Genomic DNA, 24,214 nt, shown 5'->3' with positions numbered 1-24,214 from the left:
CAACGTGATTAATTTGTACACAAAATATCTTTGTGGTTGTTGCATGTGCTCTATTATTAAAATGGTTTCAAAGGCATAAAAAACGGCTAATTTCGGCGATTTCGGTAAATCATGTCAATCGGAGTTAAGGAATGACGTCACAGAACATATTACGTCACTAATTTCCACATGTATCATCAGGGCCAATGCCCTAGTGCATAATCATAATGACTAAACCTAGGGAAACCATATTTTAAATTTATCGTAATTTTGTGGCGAAATTTCGGCCTTAATGTACCTTGCTCTTTTCAGAGTTGATAGACCCCACTTTGTAGGTGTGCAGTTGGGGTTTCAGAATGTCGGCCGTCACTTCCGGTCGTCACCGGAAGAGATAAAATGAATCGAAAAATTAAAGTTGTAGCTGTTGAATCGAAACCTATACCACTTTATCAGGTGTTTTTAGGAGTATTAAAAACCGTTGACCCCACCGGAAGTCGAAACGTCCACTTCCGGTAATTAAGGAACAAATTTTCAAATTCTCCTTTTTCAATGCCTTAAATCTCGTTTACTAAACAAATGTTTAACTTGTATTTAACATATGTTGTAGACACTATAAATGTCTAGAGTAACTTCAAATATTTTTCGAAACTTCACTTCCGGTCGTGGGGTAGGGGGTGGACAAATTCAAACTTTGTTTTTTCAGTTTCTCAATAATGAATATATATAGACGCTTGAAACTTGTAGGGTTGATTAACTAGCATTAGGCCATTGTACGTATATCTTCAATTTTTTCGTCCGTCACTTTCGGTCTATACCGGAAGTATTTGAAAAAATGACGATTTTCCGATTTCTTCCAGTGATTTCTCAGAGATGGCTGGGTAGATTTTCTTGAAATTTTCTGGAATAATGTCTTATGAAATGACCTTGCTATAATTATTTTTGTTTTTACAAAATTCACTTCTGGTCGGAAAATATGGCCGATATTCTGTTTCTCAAAAGGAATTTTGTCCAGCATTTTTCTTGGAAAAGGTAAAATATAGGTTCATCAATTATTCAGGGATGATAAATCTCCGTTTTCAGGCTTGCAGTAGAGGGTTGAACATTTCTTTCCAATTAATTTTCAAATCTTTCAAAATGGCCGTCATTGAAGAAAATGGCGGTCAAAAATCAAATCCGTCGGATTTCAACCAAATTCAGTTTCTAGAGTTCTTTGAGGATCCTGAGTGCATATCTGGCATCAAGAACCATTTCTGACATGGGGAGGTGTTCGGAGACATTTGTGTTGGCATCCCAACACAGTTATAGCTCGTTATTCTTATTCTTTTCTTCTTAATTTTTCCTCTTCTTTAGTGAAAAATTTGTCCGACCGATTATATGAAAGCGCTTCGACTGATCAACTTCAAACTTTGTGAGCTGATACGGGGTCATAAGGAGGGGTGCAGTCAACTTTTGAAATTTTCAAAATGGCCGCCGTTTGAAAATGGCCGCCAAAAACGTCAAAAAATCAAAAATGTCGGATTTGAACCAAATTTTATTTCTTGGGTAATATTGTGACCCCGAGTCCATTTCCACCATCAACATTTTTTTTTCAGCCGCCATTTTCAAAATGGCCGCCATATACTGAAATATTTGAAAGTGTTAAAATCTTTACAACATTTGGGTTCTGGGGTCACTTGAGGGTCCACAATTCTTTTCTAACATCAGTATTTCCTTCCTATCTATTTTTGAATGTTTCAAAATGGCCGTCATTGAAGAAAATGGCGGCCAAAAATCAAGTCCGTCGGATTTCAACTTCATTTACTTCCTAGGGTTTATGGAGGATTCTGAGTCCATATCTGGCATCAAAAACCATTTCTGACATGGGGAGGTGTTCGGAGACATTTGTGTTGGCATCCCAACACAGTTATAGCTCGTTATTATTATTATTTTTTACCCTTTCATCTCCGAGACCGTTGGATGGATTTTCCTGAAACTTTCACAGATTATAGAGAACAATGGTACCTCGAGGAAATTTTTTCATTTTTTCAAAATTCACTTCCGGTCGCAAGATATGTCCAATTTTCGTCTTTTTACAAGATATCTTGTCCAGCGTTTTTCTCAGAAACGGTAAAAGATAGAGGCACCAAATTTTCAGAGTTAATAGATCTCACTTTGTAGGCGTGCAGTAGGGAGTTAAGAATGTCGGCCGTCACTTCAGGTCGTCACCGGAAGTGATTAAAGGAATCGTAAATTTCAAACTTTTTTCTTTCAAATTGAAACCTATTTCGGTTTACTATATCTCGTTCTAATTCTCAAAAAATGTTGACCCCACCGAAAGTTGAATCTCCAACTTCCGGTTATATCAAAGAAAGCCTATTCATTCTTTCATTTTTCAGTGCCATAAATCTCGGTCATGAAACTAGCTAATGAGTTGAGTTTTACTAATTTTATAGTCACTATAAATGTCTAGAGTAGTGTCAAATATTTTTGTAAAATTCACTTCCGGTCGGCAAATACGGCTTACTAGCTGTTTTCGTTGTCTAGCGTTTTTCTCAGAAACGGTAAAAGATAGAGTCACTAAATTTTCAGAGTTAATAGATCTCACTTTGTAGGCGTGCAGTAGGGGGTTAAGAATGTCGGCCGTCATTTACGGTCGTCACCGGAAGTTATTAATGAATCATAAAGTTCAAACTTTTTTCTTTCAAATTGAAACCTATATCGGTTTACTAGGTCTCGTTCTTATTCTCAAAAATCTTCAACTTCCGGTTATATCAAAGAAAGACTATTCATTCTCTCATTTTTCAGTGTCATAGATCTCGGTCATAAAACAAGTTAATGATTTGAATTTTACATATGTTATATACACTATAAATGTCTTCAGTAAATTTAATTTTTTTTAAAATTCACTTCCGGTCGTGATATATGGGGTGGACATATTCAAACCTTGTTTTTTCAGTTTTTCAATAACGAATATAGATTGACGCTTGAAATTTGTAGAGTTGATCAACTAACACTAGTCCATTGTACAAATACATTCAATTTTTTTGTCTGTCACTTCCGGTCTATACCGGAAGTATTTGAAAAAATGTCGATTCTCCGATTTTGTTCGAGTGATTTCTCAGAGATGGCTGAAATTTTCAGGAATAATGTCTTATGAAATGATCTTGATATAATTATTTTTGTTTTTACAAAATTCACTTCCGGTCGGAAAATATTGCCGATTTTCTGTTTCTCACAAGGAATTTTGTCCAGCATTTTTCTCGGAAAAGGTAAAATATAGGTACATCAAATATTCAGGGATGATCAATCTCCGTTTGTAAGCGTGCGGTAGGGGGTTGAACATGTCGACCGTCACTTCCAGTCGTCACCGGAAGTGATGGAAAGAATCGCAAATTTCAAACTTTTTCCTTTAAATTGAAACCTATACTAGCTCATTAACTCTCTTTCAAAGTGTCAAAAGAATATTGACTCTGTCGGTAGTCAAAACGAGTACTTCCGGTTTCTTGATAAAATACCTTTTTACTTTTCGTCTCTTTGTCCCCAAAAATCTCGCTTATATTTGAAGTCTTTCATATGATTTTCACATGTCTTAATAAAAGTATCAACTTCTAGAGTTCTGATAATTTTGTTTTTCAAAATTGACTTCCGGTCGGTAGCAACCTAGTACTTTTTCTTTCTTTAGTCTACTTCTTTTTGTTGAGAACTCTTTCAGATAGAGACGTGAAATTTTCAGGGAATATAGACAGTAAAGAGTCGCTGTCATTTATAGGAAAACGCATCTGTATAGTACTTCCGGTCGTCACCGGAAGTTATGAAAAAGGAGTAAACAATTCGATAATACATTTCTCATTCATTGTTAAGGCACATTTTCTGATACATTTAAATGATTTTCGTAGGAATAGAAAGCTCTTTACCGGAAGTGGTCTAACGGAAGACCTACTCATTAGTAGTAATGAGTGTCTAGTTATTATGTCTCCGAACACAAAGTGTCGGACACATATTGTTTTTGCTCCGTTTCTTATTTTTCTTATTTTTCTTCTTCTTATTATTATTATTCCTCTTCTTTATTGAGAAATTTGTCCGCTCGATTGTATGAAAATGCTTCGACAGATCCACTTCAAACTTTGTGAACTGATAGGAGGTCATAAGGAGGGGTACAATCAACTTTCCAACTTTTCAAAATGGCCGCCGTTTCAAAATGGCTGTCAAAAACGTCAAAAATTCAAGGTTGTCGGATTTCAACCAAATTCTATTTCTAGGGTAATTTCGTGACCCCGAGTCCATTTCCACCATCAGATTATTTTTTGACCCGCCATTTTGAAAATGGCCGCCATAAACCGAAATCTTTGAAAGGGTTAAAATCTCTACAACATTTGAGTTCTGGGGTCAATTGAGCGGCCAAACTTCATGTCCGTCAGAATTCAACCTAATTTACTCTGTAGGTTTAATGGAGGATTTTTAGTCCATTTCTGGCATCAAAAACCATTTCTGACATGGGGAGGTGTTCGGAGACATTTATGTTGGCATCCCAACACAGTTATAACTCGTTATTATTATGTCTCCGAACACAAAGTGTCGGAGACATATTGTTTTTGCTCCGTTTCTTATTATTCTTATTTTCTTTTTATTCCTCTTCTTTCCAGAGAAATTTGTCCGCTCGATTTTATGAAAATGCTTCGACCGATTCACTTCAAACTTTGTGAGCTGATAGGGGGTCATGAGGAGGGATGCAATCAAGATTGAAAATTTTCAAAATGGCCGCCGTTTCAAAATGGCGGCCAAAAACGTCAAAAAATCAAGGTTGTCAAATTTCAACCAAACTTTATTTCTAGGGTAATTTAGTGACCCCGAGTTCATTCCCACCATCAAACAATTTTTTGAGCCGTCATTTTCAAAATGGCTGCCATATACCAAAATATTTGAAAATGTTAAAATCTCTACAACATTTCGTTTCAGGGTAATTGGAGGGTCCACTGTTCATTTCTAGCATCAGTTTTTCCTTCGTCGGAGTTCAACCAAATTTAGTTTCTGGTTTTTTTTTAGGATCCTTAGTGCATATCTGGCATCAAAAAGCATTTCTGACATGGGGAGGTGTTCGGAGACATTTGTGTTGGCATCCCAACACAGTTATAGCTCGTTATTCTTATTATTCTTATTATTTTCTTCTTATTATTTTTCCTCTTCTTTAGTGAGAAATTTTTCCGCACGATTATATGAACACGCTTCGACTGATCCACTTCAAACTTTCTGAGCTGATAAGGGGTCACTAGGAGGGATGCGATCAACTTTTGAAATTTTCAAAATGGCCGCCATTTCAAGATGGCGGCTAAAAAACGTCAAAAACTCAAGGTTGTCGGATTTCAACCAAATTCTATTTCTAGGGTAATTTAGTGACCCCAAGTCCATTTCCACCATCACTATTTTTTTTTCAGCCGCCATTTTCAAAATGGCCGCCATATATCGAAACATTTGAAAGTGTTAAAATCTCTACAACATTTGAGTTCTGGGGTAAATGAAGGGTCCACAGTTAATTTCTGGCATCAGTATTTCCTTCCAATCAAATTTCAAATGTTTCAAAATGGCCGCCATTGAAGAAAATGGCGGCCAAAAAACAAGTCCGTCGGATTTCAACCAAATTTAGTTTCTACGGTTCTTTCAGGATCCTGAGTGTATATCTGGCATCAAAAAGCATTTCTGACATGGGGAAGTGTTCGGAGACAGTTGTGTTGGCATCCCAACACAGTTATACCTCGTTATTCTTATTCTTTTCTTTTCTTCTTATTTTTCCTCTTCTTTAGTGAGAAATTTGTCCGACCGATTTTATGAAGATGCTTCGACTGATCCACTTCAAACTTTGTGAGCTGATCAAGGGTCATTAGGAAGGGTGCAATCAACTTTTCAAATTTTCAAAATGGTCGCCGTTTCAAGATGGCGGCCAAAAAACGTCAAAAACTCAAGGTTGTCGGATTTCAACCAAATTCTATTTCTAGGATAATTTAGTGACCCCGAGTCCATTTCTACCATCAATTTTTTTTTGAGCTGCCATTTTCAAAATGGCCGCCATATACCGAAATATCTGAAAGCGTTAAAATCTGTACAACATTTGGGTTCTGGGGTAAATGGAGGGTCCACAATTCATTTCTAGCATCAGTATTTCCTTCCAATCATTTTTCAAACGTTTCAAAATGGCCGCCATTGAAGAAAATCTCCACCAAAAATCAAGTCCGTCGGATTTCAACCAAATTTAGTTTCTAGAGTTCTTTCAGGATCCTGAGTGCATATCTGGCATCAAAAACCATTTTTGACATGGGGAGGTGTTCGGAGACATTTGTGTTGGCATCCCAACACAGTTATAGCTCGTTATTCTTATTCTTTTCTTCTTATTTTTCCTCTTCTTTAGTGAGAAATTTGTGCGCACGATTATATGAAGACACTTCGACTGATCCACTTCAAACTTTCTGAACTGATAGGGGGTCACAAGGAGGGGTGCAATCAACTTTTCAAATTTTCAATATGGCCGCCGTTTGAAGATGGCGGCCAAAAAACGTGATAAACTCAAGGTTGTCGGATTTCAACCAAATTCTATTTTTATGGTAATTTGGTGACCCCAAGTCGATTTCCACCATTTTTTTGAGCCGCCATTTCCAAAATGGCCGCCATATACCGAAATATTACAAAGGGTTAAAATCTCTACAACATTTAGGTTATGGGGTAAATGGAGGGTCCACAATTCATTTCTAGCATCAGTATTTCCTTCCAATCAATTTTCAAATGTTTCAAAATGGCCGCCATTGAACAAAAAGGCGGCCAAAAATCAAATTCGTCGGATTTCAACCAAATTTAGTTTCTAGGGTTTTTTGAGGATCCTCAGTGCATATCTGACATCAAAAACCATTTCTGACATGGGGAGGTGTTCGGAGACATTTGTGTTGGCATCCCAACACAATTATAGCTCCTTATTATTTTCTTCTTATTATTCCTCTTCTTTAGTGAGAAATTTGTCCGACCGATTTTGTAAAAGTGCTTCAACAGATCCACTTCAAACTTTGTGAGCTGATAGAGGGTCACTAGGAGGGGTGCATTCAACTTTTCAACTTTTCAAAATGGCCGCCTTTTCAAGATGGCGGCCAAAAAACGTCAAAAACTCAAGGTTGTCGGATTTCAACCAAATTCTATTTTTAGGGTAATTTGGTGACCCTGAGTTTATTTCCACCATCAATTCTTTTTTGAGCCGCCATTTTCAAAATGGCCGCCATATGCTAAAATTTTTGAAAGTGTTAAAATCTCTACAACATTAGGGTTCTGGGGTCAGTTGAGGGTCCATAATTTATTTCTAGCATCAGTATTGCCTTCCAATAAATTTTCAAATGTTTCGAAATGGCCACCATTGAAGAAAATGGCGGCCAAAATCAAGTCTGTCGGATTTCAGCCAAATTTAGTTTCTAGGGTTCTTTAAGGATCCTGAGTGCATATCTGGCATCAAAAACCATTTCTGACATGGGGAGGTCCTCGGAGAGAATTGTGTTGGCATCCCAACACAGTTATAGCTCGTTATTAGTATTTTTTTCCCTTTCGTCTCCGAAGCCGTCGGATGGATTTTCCTGAAACTTTCACAAATTGAGGAGAACGATGGTACCTCGAGGAAATTTTTTCATTTTTTCAAAATTCACTTCTGTTCGTGAGATTCCTCCGATTTTCCGATTTTTGTCAGCAGCTTTGTCCGGGGGTAAACTTGAAAACGACTAAAGAAAATCGAATGAAAGTTTTAGGGATGATAGATCAATTTTTACTATGGTGCATGCAGGTAATATATTTTGTCGCCGTCACTTCCGGTCGTCACCGGAAGTGATTAAATGAATCATCAATTTCAAACTTTTTTCTTTCAAATTGAAACCTATTTCGGTTTATTATATCTCGCTCTAATTCTCAAAAAATGTTGACCCCACCGGAAGTTGAATCTCTAACTTCCGGTTATATCAAAGAAAGGCTATTCATTCTCTCATTTTCAGTGCCATAAATCTCGGTGATGAACCTAGTTAATGAGTTGAGTTTTACATATATTATAGTCACTATAAGTGTCTAGAGTAACGTCAAATATTTTTGTAAAATTCACTTCCGGTCGGCAAATACGGATAATTAGCTGTTTTCTTTGTCCAGCGTTTTTCTCAGAAACGGTAAAAGATAGAGTCACCAAGTTTTCTGAGTTAATAGATCTCACGTTGTAGGCGTGCAGTAGGGGGGTTAAGAATGTCAGCCGTCACTTACGTTCGTCACCGGAAGTGATTAATGAATCATAAATTTCAAACTTTTTTCTTTCAAATTGAAACCTATATCGGTTTACTAGGTCTCGTTCTAATTCTCCAAAAATGTTGACCCCACCGGAGGTTGAATCTCTAACTTCCGGTTATATCAGAGAAAGACTATTCATTCTCTCATTTTTCAGTGTCATAAATCTCGGTCATAAAACAAGTTAATGATTTGAATTTTACATATATTATAGACACTATAAATGTCTAGAGTAAATTGAAATATTTTTTGTAAAATTCACTTCCGGTCGTGAGATATGGGGTGGACATATTAAAACCTTGTTTTTTCAGTTTCTCAATAATGAATATAGATAACGCTTGAAACTTGTAGAGTTGATCAACTAACATTATTCCATTGTACACATACATTTGATTTTTTCGTCCGTCACTTCCGGTCTATACCGGAAGTATTTGAAAAAATGTCGATTTTCCATTTCATTTCATTTCTCAGACATGGCTAGATATATTTTCTTGAAATTTTCAGGAATAATGTCTTATGAAATGACCTTGCTATAATTATTTTTGTTTTTACAAAATTCACTTCCGGTCGCAAAATATGGCCGATTTTCTGTTTCTCAAAAGGAATTTTGTCCAGCATTTTTCTCGGGAAAGGTAAAATATAGGTTCATCAAATATTCAGGGATGATCAATCTCCGTTTGTAAGCGTGCAGTAGGGGGTTGAACATGTCGACCGTCACTTCCTGTGGTCACCGGAAGTGATGGAAAGAATTGCAAATTTCAAACTTTTTCTTCTAAATTGAAACCTATACTAGTTTATTAACTCTCTTTCAAAGTGTCAAAAGAATATTGAGTCTGTCGGTAGTCAAAACAACTACTTCCGGTTTCTTGATAAAATACCTTTTTACTTTTCGTCTCTTTGTCCCCATAAATCTCGCTTATATTTGAAGTTTATCATATGATTTTCACATGTCTTAATAAAAAGTATCAACTTCTAGAATTTTGATGATTTTGGTTTTCAAAATTCGCTTCCGGTCGGTAGTAACCTACTACTTTTTTTTTCTTTAGTCTACTTCTTTTTGTTGAGAACTCTTTCAGATAGAGACGTGAAATTTTCAGGGAATATAGACAGTAAAGAGTCGCTGTCATTTATAGGAAAACGCATCTGAATAGTACTTCCGGTCGTCAGCGGAAGTTACGAGAAAGGAGTAAAAAATTCGATAATGCATTTCTCATTTATTGTTAAGGCACATTTTCTGATACATTTAAATGGTTTTCGAAGGAATAGAAAGCTCTTTACCGGAAGTGGTCTAACGGAAGACCTACTCATTACTAGTAACGAGTGTCTAGTTATCATTATTATTATTTTCCCCCCTTTTTTGTCGGCACGATTTCTCATAGTTGACTGGATGGATTTTCTTGAAATTTTCAGGGATGATAGAGAATTAAAATACCCCAGGCATTTTTTCATTTTTTTAAAAATTTACTTCCGGTCTTTAGATATGTCCTATTTCCGTTTTTTTGGAAGAGATTTTGTCCAGCGTTTTTCTCAGAAACGGTAAGATAGAGTCACCAAATTTTCAGAGTTGATAGATCTCACTTTGTAGGCGTGCAGTTGGGAGTTCATAATGTCGGCCGTCACTTGCGGTCGTTACCGGAAGTGATAAAATGAATCCAAAAATTAAAGTTGTAGTTGTTGAATCGAAACCTATACCACTTTATCTGGTGTCTTTTGGAGTATTGAAAACCGTTGACCCAACTGGAAGTCGAAACGTCCACTTCCGGTTATTAAGGAAAAACTTTTCAAATTCTACTTTTTCAATGCCTTAAATCTTGTTTACTAAACAATTGTTTGACTTTTGTTTAATATATATTGTAGACACTATAATTGTCTAGAGTATTGTCAAATATTATTCGAAAATTCACTTCCGTTCGTAAGATAGGGGTGGACAAATTCAAACTTTGTTTTTTCCAGTTTCTCAATAACGAATATATATAGACGATTGAAACTTTTAGAGTTGATCAACTAGCATTAGTCCATTGTATACATACTTTCATTTTTTTTCGTCCGTCACTTCCGCTCTATACTGGAAGGATTTGAAAAAAATGACGATTTGCCGATTTCTTCGAGTGATTTCTCAGAGATGGCTGGATAGGTTTTTTTGAAATTTTCAGGAATAATGGCTGATGAAATGACTTTGCTGCGGTTTTATTTGTTTTTCCAAAATTCACTTCCGCTCGGAAAATATGGACGATTTTCTGTTTCTCAAACGAGATTTTGTCGAGCATTTTTCTTTTAAAGGGTAAAAGATAGGTACATCAAATATTCAGGGATGATCAATCTCTGTTTGTAAGCATGCAATAGGGTGTTGAGCATGTCGACCGTCACTTCCTGTCGTCACCGGAAGTGATGGAAATAATCGTAAATTTCAAAAAAATTCTTTTAAATTGAAACCTATACTAGTTTATTAACTCTCTTTCAAAGTGTCAAAAGAATATTGAGTCTGTCGGTAGTCAAAACGACTACTTCCGGTTTCTTGATAAAATACTATTTTACTTTTCGTCCCCATAAATCTCACTTATATTTGAAGTGTTTAATATGCTTTTCACATCTCTTAACAACAGTTATTTGTATTATTATACCGCAGAATGTTTTTGCTATATAAATGTTAGGTGAATAAATTTGCTATTTTTTCTGGATAACGCTATCCGTGAAATAGTTTCTGAACTATCTCACCCTAAAGGGAATTAGTCTCGAAACTATTTACCGGATGCTATATTTTCCCGCATTTCCTTTTCTGTGACGTCAAAGTCTGATAACCCCTCGGATCACCTCGGTCGATTCCATTTAGGCTAATGCAGTATGTTAGTTTACTTCACTTTGGTATGTCTGACACAGGTAGAGTCTACTTCGGTGAGCCTCGGGAAATAGTTTTCGTCTTGGGGGAGAATAAACCTGCTATTGTCCTCATAGCCAGTAAATAGGTGTATATTATTTATAGGAGTTCTGAGATTTATCACTGCTCGTTATATTCACCTTTCACGTGAGTCCTATCACTCACAACTCAAAAATTACCATCAAATGCAAAGTCTTGTACATTGGGCAGACAAAAACATTTACATATTCTTCGATGTTGTGGCATAAAAAATAGATCGATGAGAATTTCACAGGTTATTGAATTATGGTGATCAAGCCGTAAATGTATTATTGATATGAGGAAGGTAATTGGTGAAAGGTTTTACATTTCAAAAGGACTATCAGAAGAACACCAACATTTTCGTAAGATACTCTTTTAACTATTCGAATTCGATCTTGGCTAGTTTAGCATCTGTATTCCTTATAATATAGCATATGTGGGCACCTGATCCCACCTCAGGAGCCAAGCCCATAAACTGAAAATAGACATAAGACTGAATTTGAAATCCAAGTAACTTTTGAAAAATTTTTCGTAAACAAATAAAATTTTCAGTATGTAAAACTTATACGGTACCAATTTTGATGCACCAGATGTGCATTTCGAGAAATAGTGTCTCATCAGTGATGCTCAACCGAAATATTTGAAATCCGAAATAACAATGAAGTTTCAGAGCTATTATAGGGAAAACAGTGTGCCAAAAAAGTGGAGTCTAATTCATCAAAGGATAAGAGCTATGCGTGAGAGAGATAATCCTTAATTTTGAAATGAATATCTAAATTTTATAACAGCAATTAAATATACAACCATATCTTCAAGCTAGTAACGAAGTACCCATCTACTGGGCTGTAGAGACCCTCGGGGACTAACAGTCCACCAGCAGAGGCCTTGAACGAGGGTTCATAATGTAAAATTGATACGGTACCAATTTTGATGCACCAGATGCTCATTTCGACAAATAATGTCTCTTCAGTGATGCTCAACCAAAATGTTTGAAATCCGAAATAACAATGAAGTTTTAGAGCTATTATAGGGGAAAACAGTGTGCCAAAAAGTACGTTTAATTCGTCTGAGGATAAGAGCTATGCGTGAGGGAGATAATCCTTAATTTTGAAATGAATTTCTAAATTTTATAACAGCAATTAAATATACATCCGTATTTTCAAGCTAGTAACGAAGTACTTAGCTACTGGGCTGTAGAGACTCTCGGGGACTTGAATTGTTTTTGTAAACCTGCAGTTTTTTAAACTTCTTTGCTACATAAATCTGAAAACATAAGTAATCAAATTATTTTGGCTTAAGTTTGTTCTCAGTTTATGGTCATGGGGCGTGGCATTTCCAGGAGTATATGCTTGCTGTGCCCTTAATTGTGTATTCTTTATAGCAATTGTGAGATTGATCACTGTTTGTTATTTTAAGCTTTTCATCTGAAAAATGTGTGTCAAGTTTCATTATGAATAACATGTAACTTAGCATAGAAGAATTCAGGAGAATATATAGCTAGAAATGGATGTAAAATACACACATAAATGTTTCTTTGCACAGTTACACATACATGTATGGTATGATACCTGCAACATTTCCAATCGATTCCATAATTCTTTGGAGTTCGTGTTTTGCGCAATCATTCATGTACAAGCTATCGTCAATCTTAGAATTTCCCCAAAATAGAAGACTGATTTGTTTGTTATCGTCCTTGCCTGTATCCTTGATATCTGCCTCTATAGGTATAGTTTGACGGCCGTGCACTTGTAAGAGCATGGATTCTTGGTCTGAAATAGTGTTTTCGAATTGTAAGAAAATTAAATCTAACTACCGTAAATAGACAAATCTATTCAAATTATCAACAGTATATTGAAATCATTTGGATTACCTTTCGAAGTTTCCTTTAGTTTTAGAAACTTATCTTCGTGGAATGTATCACAAACGAATATCCAAGGATGTGTTGGAGTATCCTCGTCTTGAAGAAAATTGATCTTTTTTACACGTTCCCTTTGCGCATTAAGATAGCTCTCGAGATATGGTGTAGTTGAATAATCCTGTATTTGCAGAATGACATCGATCTCATCTAGGTAAAAACAAGAACCAGGTTAAACTCCGTACATATGATCTCTAAATTATATTGATCTACATATACCATTTAATTCATGCTATATCTATTGATCTATACCAGGTGGAATTTCGTCCAGGAACATCTGTATGCCTTTCCGAGCTTGAGTATTGATGACAAGAGTATCATTGATTTCGTCTTTCCCCACGATGATGTGTACTTGTCTACCCACGTTTTGATTTCCGCAGACTCGGATGGCGTTACTATTCATTTCTTCAACATGGTGGACAACACACCGAATAGATTCTCCTGAAAATCAAACTCCTGATAAGGTACCACATCACACTTTATATTTATATACATCAAACAGTAATCACCTTCATTTATTGATTAAAGCCCTTGTAATGATACTGATCAGGATCAGTACTTACCGAAGTTCAAAGCTATATTTCATTACTGTAAACTGTACTCGTCTTTTTTGTGAGTGACTAGTAGTAAACTATTACTAATCCTAGGTATTTAATAAAATCAATATATTAATTATGTTTTATTTATTCCCAAACTATATTAAAAAAACAAAAACAATTCCTTTTGCATACAGATTACTCCGTTTACATAAAGAAGATATAGGGTTCGTGAGGGATGTTGCTGGTCGATAGGGGATGATTACTCCTCTTGGTAACCTGACCCCATCTCTGGTATGACCAGGGATATGTGTTTGCCCTACTCTTAATTTTGTGTTCTTTATAGACATTATAAGATTGATCACGGTTCGTTACCTTCACCTTTTCATTTGTGTAATTCATTGTAAGGCCATACCTTGATCCTGTGTTTCACTGTTATCATTAACTGTAAAGTCAAATACGTACATCTAAATTTAACATTAGTACTGCAAACAGTATGATATACACCTGTCGGATAGTGAAATTCAACCTGGAAGCATATTATGCACTCTGGATTGATACAACACACGGTCTGAATAGAAAAGCCTTAAAGTGGGTCATGGGTCACCAATCCATTTGACATGTTAACTGATTATGAATTTCTCTGAGAGTGAGGTTGTAACACAACATCCGTGCAATATATATCTATGATGTTAAAAAGTCCGAAAAATCATTTGATCTACTTTTAGCACTAAAGTAGGCAATGGTGCACCAATTAAGGTGAAATGTTTGAAATGTGAACTGATTGCGCAGTTGTGTTAAGTAGAGCCATAGAAATATGTCAGAGGAAATAAGCTTTATAAACAGATCAATTTTGACAAATTCTATACACACAACCTTTATATACAAAAATATGTATTATATAATTAAGTGCATATTGACCTCCCATACATTTTTACCAGACTGACAGTCTCTACATCACCTGTATATCACGTGATCAAATATCAAGATAAAATCGTACCGTGTATGTATAAATCGTTCCACTGGCACGATATCTAAACATCAATGCAAGTTGAAGTTAATATAACTTCAAAACATATTAATTTCTTAATTTGAAAAGTGATGAGAGCAAGTTTATCATGACTTGTAACATGTCTAATTTTTGTATTGAATATGCAAGGTGCGGCGATTTTTGTATATTCGAAGTTGAATCTAGCCTGAAAAACGTGTTTTCTGTTGAAGCCACAACTTGGTCCCCTAACTTTCCTTTTGCACTGAAGTTCACATGTCACATAAATCAAACATCTTTCACTCAAAAACCTCGGGGTGTCGTGCCAATGATGAGATTCGTATGTACGGAAACCCTGTTTATGCAAATGAGTTCATTATGAAAGTCACTATATACGTGCAGATTAGGGGCATCAAGATCACCATATAATATGGATATCAAGATCACCATATAATATGGATATTACTTTATCGTGTATGTTATATAAAGAAGAAATTGAAAATATTTCAATATCAAAGAGAATTAATATAACCCATTGGACAGAAATTTTACACGATTGTGGTTCATTGTTTGACAGCGGTGTTAAATAACGAAAAAAATATTTTGACATTTCCAACCGCAAAAGGAATGTAGATATGTACGTCATGACCTTCACCATGACGTATTTTTCATTGTGACGTCATGTAAGGGGTCAGTGCGGTAAAGTACATTTTTACAGCACTGGTACTTATGAGGAAAGCTTTAACTCAGCCGCGTGTGTATTTCACTGAAAGGGAGGTTGTGACTAAATTTCAGAGCAATACCTGTGACCATACCAAAACAAAATATCTGGAAAACTGTTTGACCTACTTCTACCCCCAGTACTCTAAGTCATAATGCGCCAATCCAGCTGAAATATTAACTGCACTTGTCTTCCTCCGAGAGGAAGCCTTTGACTAAATGTCAGGGCAATATCTCTATCCGTAATGAAAAAGCCAGGGAAACTGACCTATTTTAGTTTAAACGTAGGTCAAGGATGGACCAATCCAGCTGAAATGAAAACTGAACTTGTATTCCTATGAGAGGAAGCCTTTGACTAAATATCAGGGCAATATCTGTATCCGTCTAGGATGAACAATCCAGCTGATGTGCAAACTGAACTTGTATTCCTCTGAGTGGAAGCCTTTAACTAAATATCAGGGCAATATATGTATCCGTTAAGGATGGAACGATCCAGCTGAAATGCAAACTGAACTTGTATTCCTCCAAGAAGAAGCCTATGACTAAATATCAGGGCAATATCTGTATCTGTAATGAAAAAAGCCCGAGAAATTGTTTGACCTATTCTTAGCTAAAAAAGTAAGTCAAGGGTGGACCAATCCAGCTGAAACGCAAGCTATTCTTGTATTCCCCCTAGAGAAAACTTTTGACTAATTTTCAGGGCAATATGTGTATCCATAAGGAAAAAAGGCCCGAACTGTTTGTCTGACTTTTAGTCCTAATGTAGGTCACGGACGGACTTTTAGTCCTAATGTAGGTCACGGACGAACAAACCAATCCAGCTAAAATTCAAACTGATTTTGTATTTCTTTGAAAGAAAGCGTATGTGTATATGTGTAAATTTCAGTGAAATACCTGTATCCGTAACGGAAAAAAGTCTAGAAAGCTGTTTGACCTATATATATATATATATATATATATATATATATATATATATATATATATATAGGTAAAAAATAAAAATGAAACACGAAGACGTTTAGTAAAGCTTTAGCGCTTTCATTTCAAATCTTCAGAAGCTTTACATTTAGTAACATAGCGACGTTACGTCACAAACAGCGGAACGTTAAAATTAAACAAATCTAGACGTCATTACATACTGACTGTTGAGACGTATTGTTCATAGTGACGTCATAGTAAAGCAAAACAAATTTCGACGTCGTAAGACACTGAACGTTAAAACATAGTGTTTACAGTGATATCATTATAAAGTCATGCGTGAAAACATTTTCATTTACAAATATGATAACGTTCAACTGAATTATTGAGCTTAGGTTTGAACATATTAATGAAATGTTTTTCCTTTTCACATCTCTGAATGTCACTTCCACCTGAAAACTTGTAAAATGGAAATATATTAAATTGTTTTTGTCCACAAACATCTAAATGTTCACTTAGTTGAATTTGCCTGTATTCCGGATTGTGGATTTGCTGTTTGTGGACCCGCACGCGAGCTCGAAGCGGGTTGCTTGTTTCCCCAATATAAAATTCTTTGCATACAGGACAAGTAATGACATACAAGACAATTTTGCTATCGCACGACATGTTGGCATTGACTGCCAATACATCACGGAAGGATCACAATACAACTTTAACGGACGGATATTTAAAGTCAATGCCAACATGTCGTGCGATATGTTCATTAATATGTTCGAACCTAAACTCAATAATTCAGTTGAACGTTATCATATTTGTAAATGAAAATGTTTTCACGCATTACTTTATAATGATATCACTATAAACACTATGTTTTAACGTTCAGTGTCTTATGACGTGAAATTTGTTTTGACTATGACGTCACAATGAACAATACGTCTCAACAGTCAGTATGTAATGACGTCTAGATTTGTTTAATTTTAACGTTCCACTGTTTGTGACGTAACGTCGCTATGTTACTAAATGTAAAGCTTCTGAAGATTTGAAATGAAAGCGCTAAAGCTTTACTAAACGTCTTCGTGTTTCATTTTTACTTTTTACCTATACTTTTACCGATCATTGCGAAAAGTAACTATTCTCTCTCTCTCTCTCTCTCTCTCTCTCTCTCTCTCTCTCTCTCTCTCTCTCTCTCTCTCTATATATATATATATATATATATATATATATATAATTCAGTTGAAAAAATACAGTTGTAGGTTGTTATTCACAAATAAATCATGTAATGAAATTAAAATCGAATTTCAAGGCATGGATTCGTTTGTTTAATCTTATCATAATAATGCACTACAAATACGTACTGGTAATTAGATATTATATTCCTCACGATCAATCAAAAGCAAGGCTTTTTGACAGCATAGACAGCTACTTTCTCAATAAAAATGGAACACTGAAATATTCATCCTTGTGATCAGTCATTCAAAAATTACTATGTTATACACCACTCTGATTGTACGCAGAAGTACTCTGAAGTTCCCATTGACAATAGCTACGTGGTCTTTGGAGATGAAGTCTTCCAACAGTCTGTTGGAATTTCCATGAGCACGAATTGTGTTCCTTTGTTAGCTGGCCTAGTTTTATAATCATATGGAACAGAATTTATTCAACAACTTCTATATGAGAAGAAAAAAAAAATATCTTGATGTGGCCTTCAATTGGACATTGGAATATATATCGACTCCGTTTTACTTATTAGCAATGATAACGTTCATTCATGTGTCGATTCGATATGTCCCTTTGAACTTGAAATAAAATACACCACAGAGTCGTCCATTTCTGCTTCATACTAAGATATTTTATCGAAAGCAGATATTAACGGCAAACTAACAACTCAACTTTCTTACAAACGGGATGATTTCAGTTTCTCCATCGTCAACTTCACATATTTATGCAGCAATATTCCATTATCATCTACATATGATGTTTATATATCTCAACTGATTCGATACGCAAGGGCTTGTTCTATGTATGGTCAGTTTTGTCATCAAGGTAAGTTACTGACAAACAAGTTGCGACAGGGGTTTTAATTTAGCATTTTGCACATAATATGGTCGTTACAACGCTTTAGTTTGTCAATACAACCTATCATTAGGTCAAATGCTGTCTGGCGTGCTTCATACCGATTGTTAGACTGTTCTTCGAACACTGATTTTGACTACGGCTGGCCCTGTTTACCTGATCAGTACTGAAACTGAAGCATGGTATTGAAGAATTTCATCTTATGAAAGGGCAGTTGACAAGTACGATTACCAGAGGTGGAACTAATAGCAAGTTCGTTTAAAATACAGTTATTATAATGAACCTTACAAACAAAGATAATGTTGTTACTAGCTTTGTCAGTTGGAACCAAAACATATTCCTCATGTAACCTACATGTATCTAATTATTTTATCACTTCTGGTTTACTAAACACAGAAGGAGATATGGTAGATACTTTTGTTTTAATATGTCTAATGCAGGATTTTAATATTCTCTGATACTTTTAATCCTTTCTGATATTGTATCAAGTTCTTCTTTCTCATATTTAGCCCATCGTCTGGCATAATTTTCGAGAACTACTTGAATTTTCCATTAATAATGTGTTTATCAACTGCTGTTTAATTTATCGTATTCTATAAAGTTTTTTCTTCTTCATGTAGCGTTAGAAGAAGCAAATACATAATTGATATGCAATCTGCATATACCGATATATGTGCATATATGCACAGATATAATATATTTATCACGATATTGCATGCATCTTTATAGATTTATTTATTTGTTGTGTTCACGGTTATCTTTATAGCTTTTAATGTAATCTGGTGACATCGCAACTACAAAATCTATGCATTGCTTCAATACAAAGCTTTTCATACCTAAATAATTCAATTTCCAGACGGTGGCTGTTTATAGCCACTGTCTATATATTGGTCCTAAGTGGCAGAATTTTGCAGGCAAAAAATAATGAAAATGGAGTTGTTTTTATTATCAAAATCATATGTGTATGATTATAAACAGTTTTTGAAAAGCCTTTTCTTTAACATTTTGTGCTATAGCATATATGATAATGCCCAATACTGATATGACATATTACTCCATTGATAAATATGCATAAGAATCAATAGTCGACGCCTTTAAAGTACCAGCCTTAAATCTACAAGCCCCCCCCCCCCCCCATAGAAGACGACGTGTCCCGGTGTGTGTACAAGGCATCACACGGAGTATGGATTTTTTTCTTGGAAAATGCTATCAAAATATTGATTGCTTAAAGTATGAAGATGTATTTTCCATGAGCAATTGTGAATTGTTTGAATGGGGTGATTTCTTGTTTCAACTGTATTTGTCAACTGTGAAATCATTTGTAATTTGTGGAGTAATTCATTTTGATATTAATTGCCGTTGGGCTTTGTACGATAGTTATGATTTGTTTGTTAGTTTGCTGATTCAATTGAGGGTATCATGAACGATGTTTGAACAAATACTTCAACTTACCAAACCCATCGGATCAAGTCTACATGACATATTATTCAAACAAGTATCCCTTCACCTCGTGAATTTCGGTGTCGCATTACACAAAGCGACAAGATTCCTTCAGTAAAAGATAAAGATCCGCTAGTTTTCATCTTACGATAATTATATGTAAGTTGCGTAGATAGTTCAAATCAAAATGGAATAAACTGGTCAACGTTGATAACGGCTATAATAGCTTTGTGCTAAAATTAAATCAGAGTAATTGAAGTTAAATAAACGTGAATCACCCCATTCATTGTCCACTTAATAAAATCAAGAACAGTTTTCTTTAATATTTGTTCGTAAGTTCGACAATATATAATTGATTTCATTTCAGCGTGGAAGCAATCAAGAACTTCTCTAAACTTTCACTTGTGAATGAAATTAAGTACCTACAATAGACATTTTTTGGTGTGTTTTCTAGAAAATTTGTAACAAACAAGTTCGAAAAATCTCATGTACACCACATGCTATAGAATTGTTATCAAAACACCTCTATAATGTAGTTCTGCAGATGCCACTCCACTTGAGATCTACAATGTATTGTTATAAGTTTGATTGACGGGCGGCTTACCATTGATCAATATACAAGTAAAATTTGGGGTGTTAAAGCTGAAATGAAATAATAAATATAATATTTTCTATATGTCCGCCATATTTCTCTGCTAACCCGCCATATTAGTTGGATATTATATTGTTATATGTATCAGGGTTCGTATGGTATACAAGGGGACGAGCTTTGCTATACTTCACTTCACATCAGTATCTACGATTTACCCTAGCGGGTAGCTTCGACAGGTAACACGTAAATCTCCGATACTAATTTATAGGATATCAAGAAGAAATGAAATCACGTTTTAGAACACCAGGCAGTGCTCAAAATTACAATAAACATATCGTACAGTAGTAAATCATTCTAAAAGCTTTGGATAAATGACTATAGAATGCCTTTTCTTTACGTGAATGTGCATACATTTGCAGTAAATATGTCAAAACTATACAAAAACGCGGATAAATATTTCATTTATTATCTATTGATAAAATGGAATAAGCAACGGTCATGAAATCTATACCATTCACACTTACTTCAAGCAAAATGAAAATACATAAATGCTACTGTACTTATAAACATGTCATGGTCATGTACGCTAGCCATGAAAAAGCATCGAATGCGGACGAGTATTTACCTGGATCTACTCGTAATATCTGTAAAGTACCGCGGATGCACGTTTACATTTTACATTTGTCGAAAATACTCTGTGTTGTAGTAAAACTCCCTTTATTTGCATAATCCATGAAACAAAACGATGAACTCCATTTGTATTCCAACAGTAAATCTATTGTCCATTGTACAGACTGCGACACACTTAGCTCGTGCCGATCAGCTATCTTCAATCAGGGGAAGTATCAGAGTATAATATCTACCATGTATTGTGCATGAATCATTATATGTTATGATTTACTGGTCAGTGTTGCAGATTTATAAATCAAGAAATAATGAAGGTACATAAACTGCTTATGTATATATAATTTGCATATACAACACTGTACGAGTGTATGCGATGAGATAAAGAAAGAGGGGGCCGATGATCTTATAATAATCGCGCTCTTATTAAGACAAATGATATTGTTGATTCAATAAAAGATAACAGTAACTCAATATTGCTCTCATTAATTGGTAATACATATTTATTTGATTCATTTAAAGCACGCAATAATTACAAATTAAACATATCTTTAAATAATGTTATTTTCAATTACTTCATTTTAGGCTAATTTGGCGCTCAATATATCTTATATACCTATGTCATTTTTGTTATTACATCCCGTGCTGAACTCGACGCAAATTGTACTAATGCAAAATGTAATAATTGATTTTATCATATTATGCGTCGTTATCAAGCACATATAATCAAGGGAAGGGGACAAGTGTCTGTCCCCAACCTTTAATAACAATATCCATTTTTGTTATTTTGTAATGCAAATAAAAGTTATATTGGGTGACCCCCATATGACCCCAGCTTGGAAGTTCTGATATAATAGTAGAAGACACACACCACCACAAATTCAGAAAATGAAGATATTATGAGGCGCTCATAGAAGAGGACTCTAACCACCCCATCCCACCTCCAACGATTGACGAAAATGAAGTGTAAGGGAAAATTATTTAGGCAGTCAAAGTAAAAGACTTTTTAACCTTTCAGCCCCACATTAGGACTTTGAACATCGGACAAAACATCTTGGTTTGTTTGTTTTTTTTTCTTTTTTTTTTTTTGTTTGTTTTTGTTTTATTTTATTACTCTTTTCGTTCATCTTTTTTAATTAATATTTTGAATGGCAAGACATTTTGAAGAATCCAATTTCCATTTCCCTCCTGTTGTACCCATCACCCCCCCACCCCACCCCCCCATGAAAAAGGACGATACATGTCTGGTTATTACATGTACATTTTGTTTTGCAACACATGCATGTTTACTAATTGTATGGTATAGAATTGCACCCTTTACCAAGTTTTCCTTCATTTACACAGTGTAAGGAATCCCATGAGGATCGGGGTTAGAATAGGTCCTCAGTACCCGCTTGCTTGTAGTAAGGGGCGACTAAATGGGGATGTCCTTCGGATGAGACCGCAAAAACCGAGTTCCCGTTTCACAGCAGGTGTGGCACGATAAAGGTCCATTTCTGCTCAATGTCCATAAGTGCCTAGCATAGGCCCAAATTTTGCAGCCCTTCACTGACATTGGTGACGTCTCCATGAGTGAAATATTCTCGAGAGGGATGTAAAACAATATTCAATCAATCAATCACAGGGTAAGGAATGGTAAACCAAAATCACAAAACAAAATGCTTACAGACCAAGATATTTTCAAGCCTAGGAACTTCATTCACGAAAGATACATACATGTATTCAGAAAAATCGCATGCATGCAATGCAGGACAATAGCATATGTGTGTTTTAACGTTTCTGTAATATGCTATAATTACTTTCAGGCTTGAGTGTAATTTATTCATAAATATTTTCATTTCGTAGATCTGGCCCGATGGATATATACTGAATATACACATACCGCTGTACGTCGAAATTTCAAATTCAAATGTATTCAATAAGATGTTAGTATTCATAAATCAGTAAAATTCGCATTGGGGTTTTATTTGATATGATGCAATGTAAATATATACTGTAATGCATTAGTAGGAAATGCAAAAGGCAAAAGTATAAATATATATTTTTTTTTTCATTAGTATCAATATCTATATGATCACGAAAAAACATTACATAACTTATATCCGGATTCATATTCATGTATACCGATTTAGATATGAATAGAAACAAAGCTGCATAGTTTGGGGGGAGGGGGTTCTAATGAGTCTGATGAAATTAAGAAAAGGAACCCCACATTTGCATTCAAGCTAGATGTACTTCAAAATGAATTCATTTTTGCTCTGACTGAAAGCATGATTCTAAATTCGGGAACGAATCTTGCATTCAAAATAATTACTAGGGGAAGACATGAATAATTCGAGCTCCTTTGGAATTTAATGAAATGCAGATATGCACCTTTCTTTCAACACGAATTGATATGTTGTTTCAGGCACATATAAAGGGGGTTGGAGTGGGCAGGGAGGCTGATCTGCTCTCCCCACTGTTTTGACAATTTACTTTTTTCCGTTACTCTAACATACAAGGTCAGTATTTTCTACATGCACAATTCAAAATAATATATTTTTAAATTTGTAATGAATTTAATTCTAAGCATCAGCTCCTGTAAGTTTCCAATATTGCCTCTTCACGTAATGTTTGCATATAGGAGTAAGCGTTCGTGTGGGACGTTATATATGAACTTCCGGAAAACGGTTTACAAAGCACCCAAATCAAATACCAACATTTACATTATATGGTATGGATTCGCTTATTGATGCATTGCAGCCTAGCCATTATCTCCTAACACTGCCGTTGAATGCATCACATATTTCCAATACAAATATTTCCTTAGTAAGTCATTTAAAAGTAGCAACAAACTCAAAGTTGCACAACGTTGTTCATGTGCGGGACTCGTCGGTCGGCTACATTTTAACAGATAAACACATAAGACATTAAAGATTATAAAGAATTTGTTTTCAGGTTGACCCAGCAAATCGAATGCAAGATCATAAATCAGATCCGCCCCTTTTGATAACCTTCGATTTACGGCGCAGGGTTATTTTGCGTACAGTGCAGGTCCTATCAAATATCGCTGAAGATTGCATCGGCGGTCAAATTCTACAATAAAGTAATATATATCAAAACTTAAAATGAACTAAATTGTAAAAATATAATAAAAATCACAACTTTATCTCCTTTAATGCAGACTTAATTCTTCTCTAGCCCATCCCCCCACCCCCACCCCCCACCCCCCCACCCCCCCACCAATAAACATTGTACGCTGTATGAAAAAGTAAAGGTTTATCAATTC

At 35.3% G+C, this 24,214-nt stretch overlaps 1 protein-coding gene across 2 annotated transcripts in view; it reads right to left on the bottom strand.

Annotated features, from left to right (window-relative positions):
• LOC125675357 (uncharacterized) overlaps positions 1–24,214 on the bottom strand; it is a 240,366-nt gene that overhangs the window by 79,752 nt on the left and 136,400 nt on the right. For both annotated transcript variants that reach the window (XM_048912969.2, XM_048912970.2), the window contains 3 exons: positions 13,308–13,496; positions 13,011–13,205; positions 12,709–12,909 (listed from right to left, as the gene is read on the bottom strand). In XM_048912969.2, coding sequence (XP_048768926.2) covers positions 12,709–12,909; positions 13,011–13,205; positions 13,308–13,496 — 585 coding nt within the window. The remainder of the gene's footprint in view (positions 1–12,708; positions 12,910–13,010; positions 13,206–13,307; positions 13,497–24,214) is intronic.

This window comes from Ostrea edulis, chromosome 3 (assembly GCF_947568905.1).
Source record: "Ostrea edulis chromosome 3, xbOstEdul1.1, whole genome shotgun sequence".
Taxonomy (NCBI): domain Eukaryota; kingdom Metazoa; phylum Mollusca; class Bivalvia; order Ostreida; family Ostreidae; genus Ostrea; species Ostrea edulis.
Note: the sequence above shows the minus strand (reverse complement) of the source record. Positions and strands in the feature narration are given on the sequence as shown.